This window comes from Amphiura filiformis, chromosome 6, assembly GCF_039555335.1.
Source record: "Amphiura filiformis chromosome 6, Afil_fr2py, whole genome shotgun sequence".
In the NCBI taxonomy this organism is placed as follows: domain Eukaryota; kingdom Metazoa; phylum Echinodermata; class Ophiuroidea; order Amphilepidida; family Amphiuridae; genus Amphiura; species Amphiura filiformis.
Window position 1 is genome coordinate 23,828,870 of NC_092633.1, and position 23,953 is coordinate 23,852,822.

At 36.0% G+C, this 23,953-nt stretch overlaps 1 protein-coding gene across 1 annotated transcript; it reads right to left on the reverse strand.

The window, feature by feature from the left end:
- Positions 1–535: 535 nt before the first annotated feature.
- LOC140155169 (propionyl-CoA carboxylase beta chain, mitochondrial-like) lies at positions 536–22,982 on the reverse strand. The gene is made up of 15 exons (XM_072177899.1): positions 22,746–22,982; positions 19,349–19,468; positions 18,528–18,596; positions 17,911–18,081; positions 16,586–16,696; positions 15,833–15,874; positions 14,839–14,905; positions 14,249–14,369; positions 11,390–11,471; positions 10,332–10,455; positions 8,523–8,630; positions 7,394–7,494; positions 6,146–6,244; positions 4,582–4,684; positions 536–3,462 (listed from the first exon to the last, which is right to left on the reverse strand). The coding sequence occupies exons 1-15, from the start codon at positions 22,929–22,931 to the stop codon at positions 3,341–3,343; spliced, it is 1,626 nt and encodes a 541-aa protein (XP_072034000.1). The 5' UTR covers positions 22,932–22,982; the 3' UTR covers positions 536–3,340.
- Positions 22,983–23,953: the final 971 nt, after the last annotated feature.

The following is a 23,953-nucleotide window of genomic DNA, read 5'->3' on the forward strand; positions in this document are numbered from 1 at the left end:
ATATCCATTTCCATTGATCTTGCCGTTTTTGAGTTAAGGCCAATGTATATCAAAACAAAAGTTTTGGCATTCTCCTGGAAAATCATGCACATACCGCAGAAATAATATCACTTGTATCAAGCTTTGTGATCTCCTTTATATAGAACCTATACCATTCCTATTGTGTGTCACCTTTATTTGTCTCAATGTTTGAGTGCAAACACCGCTCGGTCATGTTCCACTCCGACCCACCTTAATACAGAAATACATAGTTTTCCACTGGTACCAAAATGCGAGTTTTATGGGGAAGAAATGGAATGTCACGGAGGCTTTGATACAATTGGATCAAATTAATTATGGTAATTTTAACGACAGATTGCGCTTCACTACTTGCATAATAGTTAATAGCATAAACAAAAAAACCTTGACACACCTACACAGATACCAATAAATTATACACAAACAAATGGCAAAATGTAAAAGCTACATACTGACAATTTCAGAAATATAACAGTAATAGTTTAACAACAAATTATTTCAATTCACAGACATGAAATGATCATAAAATATAGACTTTTATTTCAAGCTTTTGTTCGAATGAACCAGCATTATACACATACACATCATCCAAGCAAAACCATTTCCGTTATTAGAATAAAATCAAGCAAAGCAGCGTCAAAATAATTATGTGGAAGAAATCATGTTACACGTATACACTACTTTAGTTAATCTTTCCAATGCTTCCAAAGATCGTGTCCCTGGATTGTGTAAAGACTACACCTGGTTTTGACCACAGCAGAATACAGGGTGTCCCTGAAAGAACTGTACGCTGGAAACTGAATTTTTCATAACTAAACTGATGTGGTTGAAGAATAAATCAGCTATCACATACTTTTTAAATTTTGACAATTGACAGCTTTGTTTTTGAAAAGAATTTTATGAAACTACCTCATTTTCAGCCCGGTCCACGGAGTCAAACATCTGTCAATGACAATAGACACCTCATGCGCTGATGATGTGCAGTGATTAGCACACTGAATACAGATCATCCATATTATTCAAATCTGTGGAAAGGTTTAAAAATGAGGGAGTTCCATAAAATTCTTATATTTCACAAACGGTGTGGTCAATTGTCAAAATTCAAAAAGTATGTGATAGCTGATTTATTCCTCAACCACACCAGTTATTTAGTTATGTTTAGTTGTGGCGTTAAAATACCCAAACAATTAACTTTCTGACAATATAGTTCTTTCCGGGAAACCCTGTAGCTACATCCCACATAACATTTAACAGTTACATGTAACATTTTGTTTAGTGGCAAATTAATAAATAAATACTGGTTTAAATGAACACAGTCAGCCTCTAAAATGAAATTAAACAGTCACTTCTCATACTAAAGTGTCTAATATGTTAAACGGATATGTACTATAATAACTGTGTTATTTTATAAGAATAAAATTACAAATTACTTTTTAAAAGTCGCTTGTGTTTGAGGGAATCACTCACAAGTTCTTGAATTGATGGAGAAGAGAACCTAGAAGTTCAGTTTACATGCAGTTTTTGTTTATTATTTTCATTTGTATGTTTTATATATTTTTAAATTTATATTTTATATTTACCCACCCTTCTCTCACTAATAATATTGGTATCATTGAGTTATTTGAATCATATATAACCAAAACCAAAATGGCTGAAATTGACTCAAACTAGACAAAGTGAGGTTTAATGTTTTTTTAAGTAAATTGAATTCAAAAATATCAGTTAACTACTTCAAGTCATAATGTACGGTGATAATGTACGGTTTATATAATTATATGAAATAGGTTAATTTTTGTTTTTGTTTAAACTTGACTGATGCTATATTTGTAACGTTTCCACATATTCCACTTATATGGAATCAGCTACATTTCTTTTGTTTTTTGTCAACATATGTGGATATATAGTACAGCTGCTAACCTAAAGCATTGTGCCTTTCCTGTTAGAAGCATGAGAATTTTCACACATGGGGTACAAGGTCCAATGTTGATTGCAAGATGTGGACCCATTTGGTAAAAAATACAAATTTTTTGATCTTCATGTACAATGGTCCCCAGTTTGGGAGCTTGCAGCTGTTACACTCCCAACATGATTAAAAGCAATCTTAAAGCAATGCTGAGTCTGTTGCTATTCACTTGGTATCAGTGGCGTAGATTTCTTGTTGACCTTGGGGGATCGGGTTGGGGGAGGGTGGAATTGGAAAAAAAATTTTGAAGTATAGTGAATCCAGCACCTTTTCGCCTCAGAATAAGTCTATGGCATAAATGTGTGCGAAGCGTGCAAAAAAATTGCCATATTAAAGCTAAACTGATGAAATATGGTGCAAACTGGAATAAATTAGCACAAAGCAAGAAACAATTGGGACTTTTGGGGCTAAAATGGCCAATTATGAGGCTGATTTGGTCAGAAACCCACATACAGGCATCAACATTGGGGGATGATTGTATGGACAACCCCTAGCAAAATATTGGGGGATTTATCCCCCATCCCCCTGGGATCTACACTTATGATGTTCCAATGACCAATTTGAACACATCGAATACCTCTTATCAAAGCCCCCATTTAATAAATGATCCTCTGCCATTTTTCAACTACACTGTTCCATAAATGTTTTCAAAAGTTTTGACTGCATTTACAGTATTTGTAGAAATTCCTTTTTGTTTGTGAGCACTGCAGTTGACTACCATACCGTAAAACCTTGTGTACAAGCATATAGAGTGCTTCTGATGAAAGCTAAATTAATCCAGGCACCATTATGGAGTTTGAGCAAATAAATTACAGATCCAAACATAATATATATATGCTTGTAGACGAGGTTTTACGGTATGGTACTAGCGATGTTATTAACCCTAACACAGACCCAGGTTTTTTGCTATCGGAGGTCACAGAAGATCCGAATTTTTCAAGAAGAAGAAGAATTTTTGACTTGGCACCCCCGGGATTCGAACCTTTGACCCCCCGCATGCCAACCACACGATCGCGGACCGGGAGCTACATGGCTAATGCTGCCCAGCCCGCAATTCTGTGAGCATTTGACACTTAGGGTGATTGCGTCATCGCAGACCCTGGGGTGCATGCATGCGCAGAATCTTTCATCGTGGTATTCTGTGGTAATTTTGGGTGTAAGGGTTAATGGGAATCATAAGTTGTAAAAAAGACCTTTAATTAGTGCCCCTTTTTGGAAAAAAGCATTAATTAAAGAGAATACAGCATATAATATTATATTTTACATATTGCTTCAGATATGCAAATGTATCTACACAATACAGACCACAAAATCTATTCACAATATAGATAAGTCTGGTAAACAAATCCACTCTGAGAATCATAAAGGTATGTTGGCATGCTTCTTATATGGGTTTTCTTTGTGTTTACTGGCCAATACATCCAGGTCTCTACATATTCTCTGTCTTGTCGTGCTTGGTATGATGATGTCATCAACAAATCCTGTTCAAAAGAAATGAAAACAATCATAAGTTAAGGTGATACTACACCACCTGATAAATTTTGTGACTAATTTTGCATTTTTCTCAAAAAATAACTGCACACTGGTAACAAAAGTTATGTATATTGGGGCAAGGAAACCAATTACTTCACTGAAATTTCAGTGATTCAAGACAAGTGGTTCATTATATATGTTAAGAAATGAGCTACATTCTAGCGGTACCTCTTTTCTTATCATAAATAACATACCGCTTGTCTTGAGTCATTGAAATTCCAGTGTAGTAACTGGATTCCTTGCCCCTATAATAAACCTAACTTTTGTTACCAGTGTGTTATTATTTTTTGAGAAAAATGCAAAAATAGTTACAATTTTATCAAGGGGTGTAGTACCATCTTAAACATCTTGTACCACACCCTGGGTGCCTCCACTGAAATGGGACAAAGGCACCACCCAACTCAGAGAGAATATCTTATACTTCCCACAATGCATTTCTTTCCTGTAGCGATTTACTATTCAGTGCAACATGGGTCTGTATGATGAAAAACAGAGACAAAAAGACTAAATCGCATCTGACGTCAGGGCAAAGGCGCGCCGTGATTGGTTGCCGACCTGCGCAGTACGTCATTTTCTGTCTAGTTGTCAGAATTTCAGACGCAAATTTTTTTTATCTGTCTTTCATTATAGTGACAAAAAATACCTCAATACAAGATCTGGATGAGCTCTGTTAATTAAGGTATTTTTGTCACTAACGACCCATGTTGCACCGAATAGCAAATCAGTACAGGGAAGAAATGCATTGTGGGAAGTGCAAGATATCTTCTCTGCCCTGACCAAAGCAACCCCATATGCCCACTAAGAGAACACAGCAAGATCAACATTTAAATAATGCTTGCACTTAAAATCACAGGAGCAGCCAACATGGAGGTGCTGGTCCCAGCACATGAGAGACCTGTGAAACAGTAACCCTCTCTTGGGGTACATTATGGAAGGAATACCTGGGCAAGTTACTGAGGTAACAAGTGACATTGCTTCCTACAAATGGAGATGCTGACTTGAACCAGCATCTGACTTCAAGATCTTTTATGCCATGGACAGAGTGCCAACAGCTTATAAATACTAACCTCTGGTAGCTGCTGGGAAGGGATTAGCGAATTTATCAATGTATTCCTCTTCAGCTTCTCTTACTTCTTCCTCTGTACCTCGGAAGATAATCTTTACAGCACCCTAAGAAGAAACGATAAAACAGCATGATGTCATCAAAAAGGACAGTGGCGGCGGAAGCATTAAAATTTAGACAGGGACTAGCATATTTTGTTCCAGTTTTAATGGCATATTTGCTCACGAAGGACTATCCTGATTTGAAGACAAGATATCATCACAGCATCACCATCTGCTGAAAACGCTAGTTGACCTAGCAAAAACATTCCAGGTGAGTGAAAAATAGTGTCATGTTGAAGTTAAACTCTTTAATTAATAAAATAACACTTGAAGTAAATATAGTTGCTGAGTTACTTAAAGCAAGATTTTGACTTCTGGTACATTATTTTTAAAATAAAATTTCTATAATTTCCAGCACTAAACTTTGCTTAAAAAAAAAAAAAACAGAAAATTATTTGGTGTTTGTTATGATGCATGTTAATGATGTCCAAAAGTACACTTGGCATATATACATGCTGTATCATGTGTAATATATGTGACATGATCAATGGGAATGAGTCACATGTCGGCAATTTTCAATTAGAAGTTTTTTACATAAATTTCTGGCAGTTTAGGAATGCTACATTTTGATGCAAACCCCATCAAAATCGGACATCTGGTTACCGAGTTATGAGCAATTGATCAATGGCTGAAAACAATATAAAACAAAAGAATTTGAACACTATTTTTGCCAATATCTCAAAAACAATATTAGCGACATCGGACTCATTCCCCTTCATCATGTCACATATGTGATATTAAGCCACAATTTATCTCAGCTGCTTAGCATTGAACAAAACTTAATTGCTTTTCTAAACGATTCATTAGTGGGATGGGTTTTTTATTAACTCTGTGATGATTTAGGACATTATTACTTCCTTTTTAATGACATTTCACAGCTTAGAATTGATTTATGACATTTAATGATTTTTCTATGTTGTGGATAGATATCCAAATTGAAACTCAGTAACAACTTCTTTACCAATAGTATCCTTTTTTTTAAATCATCAAATTTACTGAATTTTGTCCACGGATGATTACTAGTAGCTGTTACACACACATCCCCATGTGTAATTTTACCTGGCAACTGTGGATGTTATATCTCATGTACGATAGAGGACTTATTTCGCAAATACATTACACATGCAATTGCAGTCGTTTACAGACCTTGAACCAAGGATGGTCCCCCCATTGCAGAGAGGTCCGCAGTTCCAATGTGAAGTGGGAGTGTGTGTGTCCTTGTTTACTGGAAAACACCTACACACCCCTTCATGACAAACTAACATGACTAACTTCATGTATGTTAGAGTACATGTGTAACAGTTGATCATCTGCAGACAAAAATCAGAATCTCTCGAGTTTCAATTTTGATATTTATCCTTGTAAGTAAGCAAAGAAACCCAAACTAGCTTTGGTAACAATCTTGCACAAACAGCCTGTACCATGTGTGCAGTAAAACACCATGTTCTTATAAGAACCTGTGCTTACCTGTGCTCCCATTACAGCTACCTCTGCTGTTGGCCATGCATAGTTGGTATCACCTCGTAAATGTTTGGAGCTCATCACGTCATATGCACCCCCATAGGCCTGAATTAAACAAATATAAACGGTCAAAATTCAACTGGCTGTATTTCCTAGAACGCAACTTTTAAAAAAGCTCTTAATCTTTTTAGACCAAGATTATATGTAGTTTGAAGAAGTACTGGTATTAACTCTTCATAATGTAAGAATACCCTAAATTATCAAGAAGACATACCAAAATCAAGGTATATAAAATAACATCAGTATTCTTAAGACTAATGCATATGGAAATTTGTGTTCAATGTTTATTTCTCAGTTTTAAATCTGAAAGTAGAATTGACTCCCATTTACATTTTTACATTATAATTTACACTACAATCACCATTATCATTGAACTGCTTACTTGAAAACATTATCTGAAAGATTCATTTTCATTTGTACCCAGAGTAGTCTTTGGTAGGAGGAGAAGCCCAGCCATGATAATAATAGAAATAACAAAAAAGCCCCAGATTTACACAGCACAAGTACATAAGATCATTGCACTTTATAGTGGCTGTCACTTTGGCCCAAGACATACCTTATAAACCATTACGCAAAACTTTGAAAAGGTTCATCAGGATTAGATTCATAACTAAAAGTTAAGTTGTCATACAAAATCCAATGCTTACTATTTTTATAGCATGATCAGCACTCCTGAGTTTTGTACAGGTACACTAGGACAATTAAGAGTGAACTTCTTTGCCCAGGGGAATTTCAAGCTGACAAACTCGCTCAATTTTTTCCATAAAAACAACAGTATGATATGTGTGGGCTCAAGCGCCTTACCGATTGAGATAACTGGAATACTAAATCATAGAGAAGTTAATCCCAGTTGGAGGGGAAACAAAAGCCAACACATTACCATTACATCTTATTGGGATACTAGTATTCCAGTTGAAATCCATTGAAGACATGACCTTAATCTTCCACACAGGGGGTGTAGAAGTGGAGTCACCCATTCAGGTAACCCCATATGAAATTCACACTCCTTGTGTGGGAGATTAAAGTTATGTCTTCTATATAGGGAGCTATAGGGGGTGTATGGATTACAACTGGAAAAGCCCATTCTTTCCACCCTAATTTCAGCTTTTTTCTGAAGGGGCAATCTGGAATAGTGTAATCCTTGTCAGTTATTACAATTTTATTTCCAAAAAATAAATAAAAATGGCTGTATACCTTTCTTGTAATTACAGTGATCTTTGGTACAGTAGCTTCAGCATAAGCATACAGCAGCTTAGCTCCATGTCTGATGATACCACCATGCTCCTGAGATGTACCTGCAAAGAAGACATGTGTAAAATTGTCAGCATAATGTCATTTACCAGATCATAATGGTAATACTTTTGTCATTTGAATCCAAAATAAAATTTAACTTTTTTTAAGAAAACAAACAAACAGACATGCACATTTTGAAATGTTTTGCAGCAACAGATATATAAGTGGAAATGTTAGGCAATGTAAACATTTGTGACAATCAGTAACAAGATCAGGGATTAACCAATCTGTGTTTCCAAAAGGCAATTTTACACTTCTTCCTGTTGAAACATTGGCTACCAAAGGGATTAGACTTAAAGAATCTTGTGTCCTGCATGGAGAGCAGAATGGTGTACCTCTGCCTGACTAAACATTGATTTAAAGTCTGTGCTTGCTTACATTCTGTGTGTAGGGGTGTGTGCTCACATGTACACAATGTGTGTAACAATCAAGCTTGCTGAACACACCAATTATTGTCTCACTTGCGGCTCTTGTTGATAAAAAAAACAGCTTTGCAAGTCCCCAGATTTGACAATTCAATATGGTGGATTGCATACCCGGTACCATTATGCAGGGGTTATCCAACTTATATTCTGAGTCTCCACTCTTTTAAGTCTACTTTCTTTTATTGCCACACACCATAAAACCCATAACATAAACAATTTCAAAATTGTCTTAAAATGTTACCATAATGCGCTAGAGTAGAGTGGCAAGTTTTCCGTGATTTAAAACACTGAATTCCGCGATTTTCCGTGCGTGGTTTTAAATACTAAATTCTGTGATTTAATTTCAATTCCGTGTTCACATTCGGGGTAAAAAGAAGTTACTTGCATTATCTTTTTAGTTGTTTTAAGCTTGATATCTTTGAAGACGGACTTCATTTTTATTATTTCAACCTCACGTCTCATTATTTTTTCTTCATTTTTATTTTTCTCAGGGAAAAAACAAGTTTTCTGTGAATTTCTGTGTTTTCCGTTTTTTTCTTAAATTCTGTGAATTTGTCCGTTTTTCCGTGACATGGAAAACTTGCCACTCTACGCTAGAGACTTACCTGGTAAGAATCCTGGTACATCTACAAATGTTATAATAGGGATGTTGAAAGCATCGCAAAACCTTACAAATCTGGCTCCCTTTACAGAGGAATTAATATCTAGACAGCCTGTAGAGAGAAGAAAAGAGTACACAAATTCATACTAAGGATGTATTCTACTTAATGGCAAAACAGCATATTTTCTTTCTGTGCTTTAGCAGATGCACAGCACATTTTGTTTTTATCTAAATTACATTCTGCATGATATTTGGAGCAATTTTGAATAACGAAATTGACAAAAGAAATTTAGTGAAAGAAAGTGCCCATTTTGTCACACAAAACTGGTTTTTATTCACAATAATAAAATATTGAAATAAAAGTAGCTGCATAATGTATGTCTTGGAAAAAGAGAAAACTACACTCGAAGTTTAACATGTAGCTCTAGACTTTTGTTGCATCGCTCCAAATTTGAAAGACAACATGAAAAAAACTGGTAACATGCACTTATATTCTTAGAAATAATTGTTCGAACACATTAAAGGCCTTATTGGAAATGGTCCCCCTTCTACCCCAATGTTGGCAAGCCCAATATGCTCATCTTCACCGTATCTTCTCCAACATACATGTAGTTTGGTGGGGAAAGGGTACACGTAAGATCAACATTGCGACAAAACTATTATAATTCTTAGTTTCCAGTGACTCATATAGCGTGTGCACTATAGTAAGAAGAACATGGAAATTAGAGTAGGTGTTCGAACACATTTTTTCCGGTATTGTAGTACTGTAACATTACCTATTGATTCGGTCTTGCATCCTTTACCTCCTTACTTATCAATTTCGTTTTTATTAACCACATTTAGATGGATGGGGTATGAACGTTTGGACAGTATTTTTGTGGGACATGAGAGCACATCAGACATATCAATTGCATTCTGAATCGAAGAATGTCCTCCTGATATCAAATAATTTTGATTTTTTGAAATTCACGATATAATACACATTTTATGACAAATTATTAAAATTTTATATTTTTGATATTTAACAGTCCTCGAAGTAAACTTAATAAATCTAATGATATGTATTCAAAGTATATGTAGCTGGGATGAAAAGCCGACAATCAATTAAAAATTTTGATATTTCTTATTGAAGATATGGATTTTTTTTCCAAAAACACCAATCAATTAAAAATTTTGATCTTTCTTATTGAAGATATGGATTTGTTTCCAAAAACACCAATAAAAATTAGGTCTTTTTGGGAAAAAAAATGTATATCTTCAATATGAAAAGTCAAAATTTTCAATTGATCATCAGCTTTTCATCCCAACTACATGCACTTTATGTACATATCATTAGGTTTAGAAAGTTCACTTCGAGGACTGTTAAATATCAAAAAATTTAAAAAATATCAATTTGTCATAAAATTTGTATTATATCGCGAATTTCAAAAAATTATTTGATATTAGAAGGACATTCAGCGTATTCAGAATTCAATTTGATATATGTCTGATGTGCTCTTGTGTCCCACAAAAATACTGTTGAACATTCATACCAGAGCCCTTAATGTAATTATACTGTAGAATTCCATCTACTAGCATGCCTATCAATGATGGTTTGTTTGACAAAAGATATGAAAAACACCCTCCACACCATAACAATAGAATTGGTCTTACAATATGTTTGTACAGCCACCTGTATCAGTAATATCGTTGGTCAAACCCCTAATGCTTTGGTGGAGGGTGTCTGTCTTTCCTCTCTTTCATCAGAAAACCCTAGAGGCATAAGCTTGTAGATGGAATACTATGGTATACCATAATATACTAACACACTCACCTGAAGCCACCTTTGGTTGGTTTCCAACAATACCAACCGTCCTGCCATTCATACGTGAAAATCCAGTGACAATGTTTTTTGCATATGCTGGCATAATCTCAAAGAAGGTTCTATTATCAACAGTCTGTAGGTCAAAAACAAGATATTCATATTCATTCTCTATCTAATAATTTGTAACCACTTTTCTTTTTCTTTTTAACAGAACTCAAAAGTTTTGATGACAGTATCATTAATTTATTTAACAGTTAAAATTATGGTCTGCAGAGACTTCTGTGGTTTGGTTTCAACCTCAGGTCTGTAAAGAAACCAAACAGTGGGAATGGCTCTCAAAGTTTGTCTTCTACTTTTATCACTGAGGCAGCCAGGTGATGGATCAGAACAGAACAGTAAATATATTGTCTCATTAGCTCATATATGTTAAGGGCCCTGAAATTCTTAAAGGATCCTCAACATTTTAAGCACAACATGCACCAAATGCCTTTAAAATATGTGAGGGCCTCGGATTTCTTGGAAGTATCGCCTTTATAAGAAAGACCCACAGGGCCTAAAAAAACTGGTTGCTTATTTGGAGACCTGCTCATTTTGTTAAAAGCTCTACCATCAGAGATCAGCAATCAGAATCTTATTCTTTATTGCAACACATTTAATAATTCTTTCTTTGCATTACAGTTAAATTATAATAATAAAGCAGCATTTCATGTAGTGCTTGATGCCCAACACTTTACATTATACATAGCAGAAACATACAGCAAGTACAGCTAAAGTCATAGGTGCATGTTATACCATACACAATATGATCTTATGGAATGCTAAGGGTTTGTCAAAATGATTGGAACCCATCAATTTCTAGTAATTATCGACAAGACTGCTGCACCAAAATGCAACATACATGTAGGATCCACCTAATTTGTAGATTAATGTTGTGTAAAAGTCAATAAAAACCAAATTCATGGTCATTTCATGAGGATAAAATGTTTCATTTGGAAGAACCAGGCTTATCAATAAACATCAAAACTAATGGGTACCAATCATTTTGATATAGCCTGTATTCTACTTACAGCTTTAACCACATCCAAGATATCATAAGGTTTATTGGATTCTGGTGGCACTATTGTGTCTAATACTGGTACAATGCGGTCCCTGTAAGTAAAGACAAAACAAACCAACACAAATGGATGAAAGCATCATACTGAAATAAAAGCACAAAGTATTCTCTTAGACATCGGAAAAGTGGGCCATATGAGAACCACCAACTTCCTCTAGTAGAGTAACCATAACCAAAATGTATTTTTGTCAGACTGTTAAAAATTCCACTGGCAGACTGAACTTGGAAGCATAAACCTCTTTCCTGTATACAAAGTGATGGATTATTTTAAGCTTGAAGTTTATAATGATTAATCCTTAGCTCAGGTGCACAAATTCCACCATACATGTAGAAGTAACAATGTTTGTTCATAATCTTCTTTCCCTTTTCAGAAAATACACAACATGGAAGAGAATTCACTGCTGGAGTATCTGTGCACAAATGCAAAGAATGTGTTTCTACTGTCAAACTCACAAAATTCTGTTGTCAGAGGAACTATACTCACACACAACTAGTCTCATTTTATATTACATTAAATTATTTCTGAACTTGCAAGCAGAGAGTCAAATGTATTGTTTTTATTTGCTACATATTATCATTCAGATTAGCAAAGGAAATATTTTTAACAATAACTTGTCAGAATGGCAGATATTCAATATGATTCTTTAAATTGCTAAAACATTATACAAACAGTAACACATTGCATACTTATATTCTTAAGAAATTTTGATACATGTAGCACAGCATCAACAATATAAATATGCATCCACCATGAACCTCTTGAAAAGTCGCCAACCAGTCAATTCTGTTTTATTTCATATTTAGAAACTATATCATAAGCTTTAATATAATATATCATTTGACTGCATACAATATTCACAGACAGAGTTTTGGTTAGTTGAACGTTGCCTTTCATGAACATACGATTACAACTTTCATGCATATTTCGCACTGTAACTCAAAATCAAATTTGCTGACTTCATAATGGTTTAAAAGATAAAAGGCACATGATTTTTATTCATTAGTAAACTTCATCAAATTCACTCATACATGGAGAAAATTGAAGGTTGCTGGGAAACTTTTGACCCACATCCACATTAATGATACTTAGAACCCCTTGACCCACATCCAAACAAATGATAATTGCAGTGTTACATTGTTCCATTGATTGCTACATTATTTCCATTTACAGTAATTGTCGTTAATGTTGCCATTCCTTTTGAGCTAGACATCTTGTCTATTATCTATTTCCCATTAAAATAAATGCACATTACTCCATAAAAAGTTACTGTGTAAATAATTTGCATCCAGACAAATCACATTACTAAAATGTAGGTGATTTTATGTGCATTATCCAATTTGTCATCACTTATTTCTTAGTTATCATTTTTAATCACCATAGCATGCAACCCACCCTCTAAAAAGGGTGCCCCTTTAAAATTCTAAAATATTTTCATGTAAAATGGTGGCATTAAAAAAAAAAGGTGTAGTGAAACCTAATGGGTGGGTAGATTTCCAAAGGAAGACAATTTTTATTTGAAAATGTTTAGTAAATTACCACATCAATACATCATTTTCATGCCGCTCATCAGCAAGATACAAATTTGTCAAAGTATATGGACTGCTCAGTGCCAGAAGTGCAATAGCTGCCATGTGTAGCTGCCATGCAGGGGGTACAATCAGGCATGAGAATGATCATCCATGAAAAATCCTGAAAAGTTTGAAAAAAACCGGAAAAAGCACATGAAATAGGCTAAAAAGGAAGCCCTGCCAGAGCAGTTCTTCTGGGGTGAACCAAACCTGCCTGGTTATCAAACTAATCAGTGACAAAATTATTTTTATATGTTGTCAAATAAAAGAAAGCGTACCGTTTTGAAATGAATGCTCACTTAAATGAGAAAATGTAGCTTACTAAAGGTAAGAAGCTCATTATCCACTCCGACATAGAATATCTCTACCCTAAATGGAATACCAATTATATTTTATCATCAATTTATTACTTTGTTCAACATATTAATAAATGTCCTTGTCTATTCCCAGCATCAGCGTCCTCAAGTCTATTTCAATTTCAAAATATCTGTACTGGTATTTCAATTTCATTTACAACAATGCATATTCACATAAATTTTCAAAAAGATCACTCGAATTTGTTATTAATGAGCAGCAGCACTTTTGTCCTATTTGGTACCTTAATAAGGGGAACATCCCATTTATCTGAAGGGTTGTTAGTCCAAAAAGGATTTAAGTTAGGGCTCAGGACATTTTGAGTTAGGATTAGGGTTAAGTTTAGGGTTAGTGTTAGGTTTGGGTTAGCCTAGAATTAAGAGTTGCAGTTAGGTTTTGGATAAGGGCTAGGTTCAGGTTTAAGGTTAGGATTAAGACATAGGTTAGCATTACTGAAGGATTAAGGTTAGTGTTAGGATTTGGGATTATAGCAACCCATATCAGATTTTTGGATTAATGACCCTTGGATTATCAGCTTGTAATGCAAAATAATTCTGAACAATTTCAGAATGTGCAAAAACAAGGACCCTCAAAAATCACAGGAAAAAGTGCTATATAGTAGGAATTTCAATTGACTGAACACAACTTTCAACAGTTGTACTTGATCCAACCGCGATCATATATTGTGTATTTCAAACTACAACGCAAACACACGACCTTGGATACAATACTAACCAATCATGAGTGCGTTAGCATGGGTGGATTCGCTTCTGCGTTACTCACGCACAGTCACACACGCTGGCGTACATCGCGCAGTGTATGCAAAAAATCGTCATGCTATGTCAGGCTGCATTCATTCAATTGAAATTTCCCCTATAGTCTTACTCACCTTGGATCATCACATGCCATTACTGGAGCAGCATCACGATTACTAAGTGGAAGATAGTTGTATAGGTCTCGCAAATTCAACAAGGCATCAATGTCGTTCTCAAATGCACCATGTGCAACCCCTGTATTCAATTAGAAATATAAATCTTAAAATACTATAGTATTTTTTAATTATTCCCTGTGAATGACTTTCTCACAAAGACAAATACAAAACGAGTTATAGCAATTATTATATGGTAATCTTTGAGTCATCTTTTCTGTAGACTACTTCAATAATATTAAGAACATAATGTCCGGTGTGGAATTCATAAAGGGTACCAGTGGCTCAAATATCTGATATACATAAGGGCAATAATACACTCACAAGAGCTATAATTTTAATTCCACATTTAAAGCATTCTCACAAAATATTTATTGCAGTAAAATATTTTGAAAAACCAATGAAACTCATCCATCTTGTTCATACCCATGGTTATGTTGGAATGCTACAAATGGTAAGGAAAATATAGAAAACAACATGCAGGAAATAAATTCTAACTTTCAACAGTCCTTGAGTTGTCATGGAGGGGTTACAAAAACCCTGTTACATACCTGAGATTGATGTGTGTGCTTTAGCTCCACCTAAATCTTGGAAGGTAACATCCTCTTGCGTAACAGCCTGTACAACACAAACACAACAACATGGTTATTTACAATATCTATCAAAATGTTGTCAAGTTGGTTATACTTATGTAGTGACAAAACTTTGTTTTCAAGTCGTTCTAAATTTCACATCTGCTATCATGTACACTACAAGAGAATTATTGCGGTATATAGTCTGCATAGATACACTGTCACCAAGGTACCTGACTGGTACACACAAAAAAGCACCTACTTAGTAGCAATGCCACAAATGCACAGGACCCACCAGCAGTGGTTCTGCACTGGTACTTCCCTGGACCTGCAAATTACCAGTCAAGTACCTTGGCAATGGTATACCTATCTAGGGAATCTGGTAGCATAGTTCTGAGGCTTACACTATCACCAACAATACAGAGCAAAATTCAACGGGACACTTTTCCTTCCATATTAGCACCTGCTCAATATCATCATCATTATTAGTTTTCCTGCCTGATTCTAAACTTTTTGTGCATGAACCTCCTCTCAACAATGTTTGACAAGATAGGTGCTGTAATTTGTCAAAACTTAAGCTTTGAGATCACCTTATATCGTAACCTAACCCTATGAGCACTACCGGCCAAATTATCGGCCTCTAAGAACTACTTTGATTGGTTTAAAGAGGCCTATATCATGTATTGAGCCAATCAGAGATACAGTAAGAAAGGCCAGTACAGCTGAGGGGGGTTAAGCTTAAAATTACAGAGAGATCTAAAGCTCTATTTTGATTGGTTACTCGTATGAGTATATCAAGTAATTAACCAATCAGTGGCGCTGTAAGAAAGCCAGTAGTGCCCATGAGGTTGAGATTGATTTTGAGACTTACGACAAATGTTAGTGAAACACCCTGGTTTTACATTACATACAAATGCTGCAAAGATGTTGCTTTAAGACTAATTAACAAACTCTACAATTATTGTTAACTTACTTTGACAACATCTGGACCAGTGATAAATAAATAAGATGTATCCTGTAATAAAAGCATATATAAAAACCATTCTTAGTCAGTGGGAGTGGTCTAGTTTGTAGACACATAATCTGATTGGACAATCGCATAAATTCGGGTGCCGTCTATCAGGCCGTAGACGACCCCACGTCACCATGAGTGTCGATAACGCATAATATGCTTGTAGAGTTGCGCATATGTAGCGCGTTGTATGTGTAGACTAGTGCGAAATATGCGCACGCGCTAGCAGTACGCGCTACAGAATATGTGAAGTTGTAAACAAGTTTCGTTCATTTTATAATAAGGGGAGTTTTTATGACGGAAACTTAGTTTTTGCTTTACAGAAATAGTTTACAGTTATTAAAATAATATTTAACTGACTAAGAATGAGAATAAATGATAGGAATTTTTTTTTACTATCCTCTACCTATGATAGACGACAGGCAGGTCCAATATGCCGGCTGAGCCGGCATCCACTACTCAACATATTGGACCTGCCTGTCGTCTATCAAATGGTTTGGTTATCAAAATTATGTGATATCAGAAGGACATTCCTCATATTCAGAATGTCATTTGGTGTGTCTGATGTTCTCTCAGGTCCCACACAAATACTGTGCAAACGTTGCTATCAAATTCCTTAAGATGATGAAGGGACGGTAGGTATTGATGCATTAAAATTCAGAATAATTTTTCTTTGTTCCTTGTGACTGCATCATTCCATATAAGAGTACTTACTTTGACCATGAATGTGAAATCTGTGAGAGCTGGTGAATAGACTGCACCTCCTGCACAGGGTCCCATGATGAGTGAGATTTGAGGGATGACACCAGATGCCATCACATTCCTCTGTAATAAACAAGCTTATCAATTAGCTTTATTTGTTCTCATTCAGTTTCAGAATTTTTTGGCTGATAGCTTATAAACATCTAAAAAAAAAGTAACTAACCTCCCTTAAATAATGGCCATTATTCAAAACCGGGGCAATTGTATTATTAATCTATTAAATGCGTTGGAAGCAGAATTTATTTCTGTGCATTTTGACACCTCATTTGTAGCAATTGCCCAAATATTGACATCACAACGTATATTTAAATCAATGTAACCCAAGATTTGAAAGTTGCAGTAAATTCTATTGATTCGTATTATGGAAGGAAATCTGTGTAATGATATCTGAGTGTTTTTGTATTGTTTTAAGTGCAACTTTCAAATCTGGACCTCACTACATTAAATTGACCGGTGTTTTATTGTTTTCTGGGCTATCGTATCAAATGAGGTGTCAAAATGAGCAGAAATAAATTCTGCTTCCAATGCATTTTACAGATTTGTAATACATTAGCCCGTTTTTGAATAATGGCTATTATTTAAGGGGTGTTAGTAACTTCTTTTGAGATGTTTATTACTGTATTCTGGATAGACTCATGCCCGGGAAAAAAGCAGGCACCCAGGAGCCATTTACTCAATGTTCATAACATTTTGGCTCCTGGTTCATACCAAAATCCTGTGAACCAGGCTTTACATTTATAAAAGAATAGGGCATGGTAGTTAAACACCAGTTTTTGTATTTAGCATGTATAATTAAACAGGAAACAATGACAGACCAAAATAAATAAACATGTTCAATTACTATTCCAAAAGCTTGAACTGACTTTCAGTACACAATTTCACTAACCTTGAATTTTCACATCATACAATGTACATTGTAGTAACATGTTATATGATGTTACATGTTTCATATTATCTGAATTGGTAACATGACATGCATTATGCTATAAAACACAATTGCATACGCTCGTATGCTTGATTTTTCAAAGTAAGTATTTTGATACTGTCTGAAAAATGACTCCTAGCTCTTTAAAAAATGGCTCCTGGTTCACTAGATAATCACAGGACCAGGAGCCGTTTTTTCCAAATATGTGGCTCCTGGTCCAGACATGTTTATTTACAGGCTTGCATAGACTCCTTGTTTTGTAATATCCCCTTGTCTTTTTCCTTCAAATCATTTTTTTGAACAATCAATAGTTTTAAGTAATAGGTTATATATCAAGTCAATATACCGGTACCTGGAAAATATCTGCATATCCTGCCAGAGACTCAACTCCTTCCTGAATCCTGGCTCCACCTGAATCATTGAGACCAATAACAGGTGCACCTACATCCATGGCTTGATCCATTATTTTACACACCTTCCTGGCATGAGCACTGGACAGGCTTCCTCCATGCACAGTGAAATCCTACAAGTAGTTAAAGTATACAGGTGTTTGTTTATATGCAAACCTTGATGCAACTTTGTAATTTGAACCAGTCCACTACATATACCTTAGTAATTTTATCAACAAACAAATATATAAAATGAAGGACCTCAGCAAGCTTGGAATACATATTTAGCAGTCATGAGGATAAAAAAAAACCAAATGTCCAACTTTGGCAAAACTGTCCCCAGGGTCTTATATATTTATTCATCCAAGAAACAAAATTGGCTTCCAAATACCAATTTTGCAAGGAATTTGCAACTAAATTTAACTAGTTTTAAGGTGAATCAAAAGATATGGGTGGAAAATTCAGTTTTGGACTATTATCAAAAATGCTTTTTTCAACAATGGGTCATTTTCAGAAAACATTTTTGCTGAGAATTGTGACGTTTATGTTTTGACGATTCTCAGACAAGATGAACTCTTACCTGACTGAATATATACACAATCCTGCCATTGATTAGTCCATGTCCTGTAACCACACCATCTCCTGGAAACTATTATAAAAGAAGAAAAGTCTACCATGAATGTGTTTGGCATAACTGATATGGTCAGGGATAGGAACAAGCTGATGCACATAATAGGTTTCTTTTGTTTTGCCAAAAAATTAGGACATGAAAACTATTTAAAAAATATGTGTGTACCCACATACAAACATATAACCACATGCTTTTTCACATTTATGAGGTTTAGTTACGAGGTGGATGTGGTGTGCAGAGTGGTTGTCGTGCAGAGTGTGGGTGGTTGTCATATGAAGCCCAAAGATACTCAAGTCTTAAGTTACAAGTATACTCAATCTAAATCTACAGCACTCACATTTTTGCATGGCAACCACTATGAACTAGACCAGGCCTTCTCAACTGGTGGCGCGTGCGCCACGTGTGGCGCTTGGCGTTAGTCACAGTGGTGCGCGAAGTGGCGCACGGTAAATTTATTTTTCACATGAATTTAGAACAAAACGGGCGAAAATACCAAATCTGAGCCTTTAAAAGCCCTAAAATCTCAGAGCTTCTGTGGGCGCTGCCCCTGCACCCCCGTGGCTGGGGCTTTCACATTGGACACCTTCAGGGGCCATAAGGCGGACCCTGGACCCCACCTGTATGCGTTCAGTTGTGCACGGGCTCCCCGCAAAATCCTCCCATAACATGTTGGCACTAAAATTTTCCAGTTAGCACTTCAAATAAACTAGTTGAGAAGTCCTAACCTAGACATTCACCTCTAAATACAAAACCCATGTTATATACGGTACCTTTTTGTCATCAGCATCCATGCCAAAATCTGTGCATCTGTGCTCGGCAAACATATCATACTCAATAAAAGATCCAGGATCAACTAGGATGTTAACACGTTCTCTCGCTGTCAGCTTGCCCTGCAAAGAACACGTACATCTGTTATTATTTTACACTGGCGATAAATGGACCAATAGTACTAATCATTCACCTAGTGACATCTCATTCTCTTTTTTCACAATTTAAAAATATTATTGATTACTGATTATGCAATACAGGCTCTCTTTTTCACCATGGCTTTTGACAAATGGCCCTCTAGCAAATACAATTAGAGAATGTCAGATTGCAAAATCTGTTATGTGTAATTTAAGATACAGTATCTTGAGCTTATGTCAATGGCTCACTGTGTCATTTAGCCCAATTCAGACCCGCTGTATATAGATAGCATATTATGCCGCTATATGTTTCTCTTTTTACATTATAGAAGAATAAAAAGATCTCAGGTGGTGGTCATTCAAATTATCTCATTGCAACCATGTGGTCTAGTAATAGGAATGTGCTCTTATTGTCAAGGAAGCTGTCAATGCTATAGACATGGCGAGACACTACAAGTTTGAATGCCCCCGTCAACAATTGGATTTTGACACTCCTAAATGGAATTGGAAAGACTGTACCGTAGTGATTTTTTAAACAAAATTCCTATTTTGTCATATGTGACACACCAAAAAAAGATTGATTATCTTCTTCTTGATCAGCTGTGTAAACATACTCCCGAACTTGGATTGCTTTACACGGTGTACAAATGTATGCTTCATCAAATTCTACCAGATTTCGATTGCAATGGACTCTAGCCTCGAATTTAAAGTAGACTTTGCAAGCAAGCCTACTGAAGCATCTATCTAGTCATGGACACTTGCGCCGGGACTTGCGCAAATTGAAAGACTTGTCGATTGTGACAAAAGAAAGTCAAAGGTCACAAAACTTCAACTACATGAAATATATAGCTATCTCCATTGAAAATTAAAAATTTTTTTTTTATATTTACAAGGCCATGGGAATGAGAGTTTCTGATTTGCGTCAAATGCCAGCATGCTTCGAAACCTACCCCCACTTCCAATTTCGAAACCAATGTTACATGCAGCCGTCTGTGCATGCATGTAAAATCCCTCTAAATCATGAAATTGTGCCTGTCAGCACTCCGAAGCAATGCTAATTTTCCTGCTAGATGTGCTCGAAATATATAGACCATTCAATGTTTGCAAATTGGGATCCCAAAAATGGCATTTGCAAAGGGGGGGGGGTATTTTCAAATCACACATACAGCCATTTTTCATTTTTCATTACCACTTTTACTTTCAGTTAGGCTTTGTCAACAATGTTAAAGTGCTTTGAACGGAGGTAACAGATCGAAGTTAGTACTACCGTAGTATACGATCTAGCAAAGTTAATTTTTATTACTTCCGTGGTCCTGGTACGCGCTGGTAAATTGCGATCACGTAAAAGTGACAAGGTCGCCTACTATGCGCCACACAGACAACTAATGGGTCAACCGGCTTGTTGTCAAGTGCGTTGATCATATCAGCCAATCAGCGTGATTGTTTATTCTTCTGTGTGTACACTCGTCTATGCTTGGCTAGGCAGGCTCACATCACACACTATAGGTGGCGCTATTCGTCCATAGGGAAGTGGAATGTGCATACGGTCCAAAAATGGCTTTACTGTGGGGCTCAATGGAAAAAATCACTAAAAATTAATTTTGACAACTAAAACCTAAGTGATGTTGACTTACGTTGGTACTGGCATAATACTGGATTCATAAACTATCACATAGTGCAATCTATGTTCCACCAAGTCGACACTCGTTATTAAAGCGCAAAAGCAGTTTGTGTGTATAAATCAAGACCATCCAAAACAGCTTTCTTACAGTAAAGAATAGGAGGTCATCTGGGGTCACATGCAGTAGTGTACATTTAGTGCCGCACTATTAGGCCAAGGAAAGTCGATTTTGAGTTTCCCGTCACCCGCCCTCACTTCATTTTCTGACCCTCACTTGAATTCATTATTGTGATTTTCCAAAAAATACTGATAAAAACTGGTTATATTTGCAAAAAAAATTATGAACATCTCTTTATTTTTTGTGGAAAAATCAAAATCAAAATGTGCATTTGGCTGTCAACCTTGCAGACTCTTTTTAATATACTTTTGAATCTCATTTGGGCTATTAAAACATCTATCTTCAAGTGAGTGAGCGACAAATAACAACACATTTTACATGCGTGTTGGTCATATAATGAAAGGCAGAAAAATAATGAATAATGAATAATGAAAAAGTTACCTCACTTGTTTTCAGAAATTATGTGACGGGAAACTCAAAATTGACTGTTAGGGGCCTTACGCTGACTTTCGTATTCGGCGAGGAGGACAATTTCGACCTCCTCGTTTGTTTACAATCAAAGAGGTAGACAAAAGGCCTGTCAAAACTGTTCCGCTTACAATCCAAATACTCAAGTATCAAAAGGATGGTCCACAATAGAGTGATTCATGCAACATGAATAGGGGATTAAAAAACTGTGAAGTAGGACCATGTGCTTCTTTTGTTCAATTTGCCATCAAGATTTCGAATGGAAACAGTTCAGACCCAGAACACGATCATGTCAGAAATTAATATTTTGTTCTGGGTCTGATTATTCGGACTAGTGTACATGTGCCTGCTGTCACAATTTCACACACAAAATTTTGGACAATTTGGTGACACAATTTTTGTCTGCAACTTCAAAAGTCATGAAAGTACGTATATCCACTAGAAACATGCTTGCCCCTTTATTGTTTAGGTAATTTGATTCTCTTTCAAATGAAAGAACTTTCAGCTAAAATATTGAACTTCAAAAATTTTATGAACATCCCTAGCTTGGCGCACAGCTCGGACCACGGAAGTAATATTAACTTTACTGTAGTAGTACTCATTTGTACTTCTAGGCCTGGACGGTGCCGATTAATATTGCGTAACGTAAAAACAGATCATACAGCAGCTCGAGCTTGCGGTCCAGAACCTTTTTTGTTTTGAACACTTTCAGAGCCATGTTTTTTAAAACAACGACAATTTCATGCGGTAGGTTTCGAATCATGCGGGCGGTGGACGCAAATCTAAAACTTTCATTTATAATACCATGGACGTACTAAATATTTAGTACGTCATTCATTCATTCATTCATATTTATTTGGCAAAAGCGACATAAAATAGTACAATGAAACATACAAAAATTTAACACATTGAAAAGCTGCACACCAAAAAGACACCAAAATGCCGAATTGCCAGGATGACCCATAAAGTCTAGCTTCCTGTGTAGACTTAATTCCAATGGGGTCCATGATAATACATGGCCTAATTATAAAGCCTGCCGAATTCGTAGGACTTACACGTTTGTGTTGAGCTTCAATTCGATGTTTGCCACCGCCTTCTAAAGCTCGTTGACGCTTCGTGTCGATTTTATGTTGCACACGTTGCATCAAAGAGGTAGGTCCCAACGACGAGCAACCCCTATCATATCTAAATAGGCTTAAAGTGGGCCGTAAAAGCCTACAATTTCTCATCAAATTAGCCATGGTCTAAATCGTACACGTAAAGGTGAAAGGCCAGGTCAATCAATTATTGTTGCTATTTACAGCGCGTATCAGCACGGCGAAAGGGCGCACACCACTAAAACATAAAGATAAAAAGTTTTTATAGGGGACCGTTCACAAACACTTGTTAGGGGGGAGGGGCTGATGCAAAAAGGGGGGGCCCTGAAAATTTCTGACCCTCCTAAGGGGGGGGGGGGCTGAAAAAAATGACCACAAATTTTCCTGGGAAAATTGAGTTTATATGCTTTTCCGGTTGACCCATAATTTTCATGTCAAAAAGGGGGCTCCTGATATTTTTGAGGTCTGTAAAGGGGGGCAAAAATTTTCGGGATGAAATTCTTTGCATCAGCCCCCCCCCCCCTAACCTAACAAGTGTTTGCGAACGGTCCCTAGCCTTTTTATAAAATCAGCACGGTGCATGGCATTATCATGATTATTATTTCTCACCATCTCGCTCCCTTCCAACATTTCTCACCTTCCTTTTTTCTCCTTTTATGTTTCTCCTCTCTTTTCTTCATTATTAAAAAGTTCTCTTTTTAAAGATTTTCAGGCCTGAAGATTTGTGTGCAAGATGTTGTGAGCTGGATGATCACTGGCATAGGCCTACATTTTTGACCTTTTTTGTGCCACTTTTCCCCAAATTTGAAAATAATAATAACTCTTAATGTAAATTGAGTGACAAAACTTCATATTTGTTACCGGTAATTGTTAGTAGCCTACATCAACATTACCATGCCACATGAATATTCAAATATGCATCTTGTGTTATATCATGTGGAGAAAATAACGGTGATTTTGTTCAATTGACAAAAGAAGTGATGTTATAAGAAAAAAATCGTCATAAGTGCACGCACTATTTAATACTATTTGATTGTTTCAGTGCATCAAAAACTCAATTAATTGTGATATGATAGGCTTATTATTGCCTTGTATTTTACTATTTTTGAGGAACTATCGGACCCTGAAATCAACGGCATGCGGGGCACCGTACAAACTGTAACTGC